The sequence below is a fragment of the Cicer arietinum genome, chromosome 8 (assembly GCF_000331145.2).
Source record: "Cicer arietinum cultivar CDC Frontier isolate Library 1 chromosome 8, Cicar.CDCFrontier_v2.0, whole genome shotgun sequence".
In the NCBI taxonomy this organism is placed as follows: Eukaryota; Viridiplantae; Streptophyta; class Magnoliopsida; order Fabales; family Fabaceae; genus Cicer; species Cicer arietinum.
The window spans coordinates 18,053,096-18,057,381 of NC_021167.2; the positions used below are offsets into that span (position 1 = coordinate 18,053,096).

Consider the following 4,286-nt stretch of genomic DNA (forward strand, 5'->3'; position numbering starts at 1 on the left):
GGAGGAGTGCAAGGTTATTGATGGGAGCAGCACACGAGGAGGTGAACTGGGAATCATTCAAAAGGAAGTTTTTAGACAAATACTTCCCGATGAGTACCAGGACTAAACTGGGTGATGATTTTCTGAAACTTCACCAGGGAAGCTTGACCGTGGGCGCTAAGTTTGAATCGCTATCGAGGCATTTCAGGTTCTTCTGTGAAGAGATTGATGAACCATTCATGTGTCATCGTTTCCAAGACGGACTGAAGTATGAGATTCAAGACTCCGTCTTACCCTTGGGAATTCAACGTTTCCAAGCGCTTGTAGAGAAATGTAGAGAAGTGGAGGACATGAAAAACAAGAGGGCTAGCCGAGGAGGGAATTTTAATTCGGGAGGCCCTAGTCGGGTGAATTATCAGAACAAGGGAAAGCAAGTTGCTAAACCTTATAATCGACCACAGAATAACAACGGTGGGCAGAATCGCCCGGGGAACCAGAATTTCGGGAGGCAATTGGGACAAGTGCTTCGATGTTTCCGATGTGGGGAAGAGGGACACTATGCTAGTGCTTGTACCACTAACGTCCCCACCTGTCACAATTGTCGGAAGTCAGGGCACATGGCAAGGGATTGCACGGCTCCAAAGGTGGAACCAGTGGTGAATGTAGCTAGGGCTACCCGTCCTACTGCTAGAGGACGCATTTATTGTGTGAGTGCTGAAGAGGGGAATCCATCTGGTAATCTGATTCAGCGTGACTGTGAGATTGCAGGTAACACTCTAACTGCACTCTTTGTTTCGGGGGCAACCCATTCCTTCATTACTATGGACTGTGTGAATCGCATGAAGTTATCTATGTCTGCTTTACCTTTTGATTTGGTTGTTTCCACACCTGCTAAGACCTTGACCGTAAATTCGGCATGTTTACATTGTCGAATGACTATACAGAATAGGGATTTCTTGGTTAATTTAATTTGTTTACCGCTACAATCACTCGAGGTCATCCTCGGTATGGATTGGATGTCTTATCATTATGTGATCTTGGATTGTGCTCGTAAATTGGTTCTTTTCCCCGAACCAGGAGTTGTTAAGTATTTAGCTGCTAACAAACTCCGAGTGTCGCTAAGTGAAGGGACTCATGAGTTTTTGTCTCTGGCAAATGTGGAGGCAAAGATAAATGTGGATATAGAAGATGTGATACTTGTCAACGAGTATCGGGATGTATTTCCAACGGAAATTCCAGGATTGCCACCGGTAAGAGAAGTGGAATTCTTCATTGATTTGCACCCAGGAACGGGACCTATTTCAATGGCACCTTATCGAATGTCGCCATTGGAATTAAATGAGCTCAAAAGCCAAATTGAAGACTTGTTGGAGAAGAAATTCATCAGACCAAGTGTATCACCATGGGGAGCTCCAGTTTTGCTAGTTAAGAAGAAGGACGGAAGCTCGCGCCTATGTGTGGATTATAGACAGCTTAACAAGGCAACTATTAAGAATCGTTATCCTTTGCCACGAATCGATGATTTGATGGATCAATTGAGAGGGGCCGCGATATTTTCGAAGATTGACTTGAAGTCGGGTTACCATCAGATCCGAGTAAGGGAAGGAGACATTCAGAAAACAGCTTTCAGAACCCGCTACGGACATTATGAATACCTGGTTATGCCGTTTGGAGTTACCAATGCACCGGCAATTTTCATGGACTACATGAACAGGATCTTTAATTCGTTCCTTGATAAATTCGTGGTGGTATTCATTGATGATATATTGATTTATTCAAGGACTGAAGAAGAGCATGGAGAACATTTACGACAAGTTCTTGAGATTTTACGCGAGAAGCGATTGTATGCCAATCTGTCGAAGTGTGAATTTTGGCTAGAGAAAGTGAATTTCTTGGGACATGTGATAACCAAGGAAGGAATCGCTGTAGATCCGGCTAAGATTGAGGCGGTTCTTGCTTGGAAACAGCCTCAGACTGTCACTGACATACGGAGTTTTGTAGGACTGGCAGGGTACTACAGGAGGTTTATCGAAGGTTTTGCTAAGATTGTGGCTCCACTGACACAACTTACCAGAAAAGATCAACCGTTCGCATGGACGGAGAAGTGTGAAGAAAACTTCCAGTTACTAAAGAGAAAATTGACGACCTCACCTGTATTGGTATTACCGCAATCAGAAGAACCCTATGAAGTTTATTGTGATGCATCTCACCAAGGGTTAGGATGTGTTCTGATGCAACACAAGAAAGCTGTGGCTTATGCCTCGAGACAATTGAAGATTCATGAGAGGAACTATCCTACTCATGATTTGGAGCTTGCCGCGGTTGTTTTTGCATTAAAGATCTGGAGGCATTATTTATATGGGTGCACGTTCACCGTGTTCAGCGACCATAAAAGCTTGAAATATTTGTTTGATCAGAAGGAGTTGAACATGCGCCAGAGACGATGGATGGAGACTCTCAAGGATTTTGATTTCACACTGCAGTACCACCCTGGGAAGGCCAATGTAGTGGCTGATGCGTTGAGCAGAAGAAGTGTATCGGTGTCTTCACTGTGGGGAGCTTTTAGAGACTTGCACTTGAACGTAGAGTTTGGACCGGGAATTTTGAAATTCGGAATGATTAAGATCTCGAGTGGATTACTTGAAGACATTGCGAATTCTCAGGATGACGTCTTAATTCAAGAGAAGAGGAATCTAATAGTACAAGGGAAGACGACTGAGTTCAAGATTGGGGCAGATAATGTTTTGCGGTGTAATGGTAGGATTTGTGTACCAGCAATTACAGATATGCGGAAAACGATTTTAGAAGAGGCGCATAAGAGTAAGCTGAGTATTCATCCTGGGGCAACAAAGATGTATCAGGATTTGAGGCAGAATTATTGGTGGCCAGGAATGAAGAAACATGTGGCGGAATATGTATCCACTTGTCTAACTTGTCAGAAAGCGAAGGTGGAACATCAGCGACCTGCTGGGATGTTGCAACCTTTAGATATACCTGAATGGAAGTGGGACAGCATTTCCATGGATTTTATAACCGGATTGCCAAAGGCAAGGAAGAAGAATGATTCTATATGAGTGATAGTGGACCGACTGACTAAATCTGCTCACTTTTTGCCGGTAAGGACCACCTATAAGGTAGATCAGCTAACGGAGATCTACATTGCTGAAATTGTGAGGTTACACGGGGTACCATCGAGTATTGTATCAGACCGTGATCCGAAGTTCACATCACATTTTTGGGGAGCATTGCATGAAGCATTGGGAACGAAGCTACGATTGAGTTCAGCTTACCATCCACAAACGGACGGACAGACTGAAAGGACGAATCAGTCCTTGGAAGATCTGTTGAGAGCATGTGTATTAGATGATAGAGGAAGTTGGGACGACGTGCTTCCGTTGATTGAGTTCACCTACAACAATAGCTTCCACGAAAGTATTGGAATGGCTCCATATGAGGCCTTACACGGGCGCAAGTGTCAAACGCCGTTGTGTTGTTATAAGCACGGTGAAAATATGATTGTCGGACCAGAGATGGTGCAACAGACCACAGCTAAGGTAAGGAAGATCAAGGAGAAAATGAAGACTTCACAAGATCGTCAGAAGAGTTACGCGGACAAGCGTCGCAGACTTTTGGAATTCGAACAGGGTGACCATGTATTTCTGAGAGTCACACCTACTACTGGAGTAGGTAGAGCCTTGAAATCAAAGAAGTTGACTCCGAAATTCATTGGACCATATCAGATTTCTGCACGAGTTGGGCCGGTTGCTTATCGGATTGCGTTACCTCCGATACTGTCCAATATTCATGACGTGTTTCATGTGTCACAGTTGTGGAAATATCTTGCAGATCCATCTCATGTGATCGAACCATACACAATCCAGCTAAAGGATAACCTGTCGTTCCAAGTACCACCTGTGAGAATTGATGACCGGAAGATCAAGCGATTGAGGACCAAGAATGTTTCATTGGTCAAGGTAATTTGGAATCCAATTACTGGAGATGCGACTTGGGAACTGGAGAGCAAGATGAGAGAGCAACACCCAGAGTTATTTATCGACGCATAGTTTCGAGGACGAAACTAATTTTAGGGGGGTAGTAATGTAAGACCCATAATTTTAAAGTACCCTTTATGTATTTTTGGTGTATTTTGGATTTTGGCTCGGAGACTTTTTAGCCAAAGTTAATAATATTTTGGAGTTTTATAATCAAAAAGATATTTTGATGCCAATTAAAATTTCTCGTCGATAAATAAATTGAATTAAGTGCGGTGAATCCTTTACGGAGAATCTAATGCGTTACGGGTGAAA

At 43.4% G+C, this 4,286-nt stretch overlaps 1 protein-coding gene across 1 annotated transcript in view; it reads left to right on the forward strand.

Moving 5' to 3' along the window:
- Window positions 1-202: 202 nt before the first annotated feature.
- The window catches only part of LOC140919083 (uncharacterized), a 14,665-nt gene continuing 10,581 nt past the window's right edge, over window positions 203-4,286 (forward strand). The window contains exon 1 of the mRNA XM_073364600.1: window positions 203-2,561. Coding sequence (XP_073220701.1) covers window positions 219-2,561 — 2,343 coding nt within the window. The 5' untranslated portion in view covers window positions 203-218. The remainder of the gene's footprint in view (window positions 2,562-4,286) is intronic.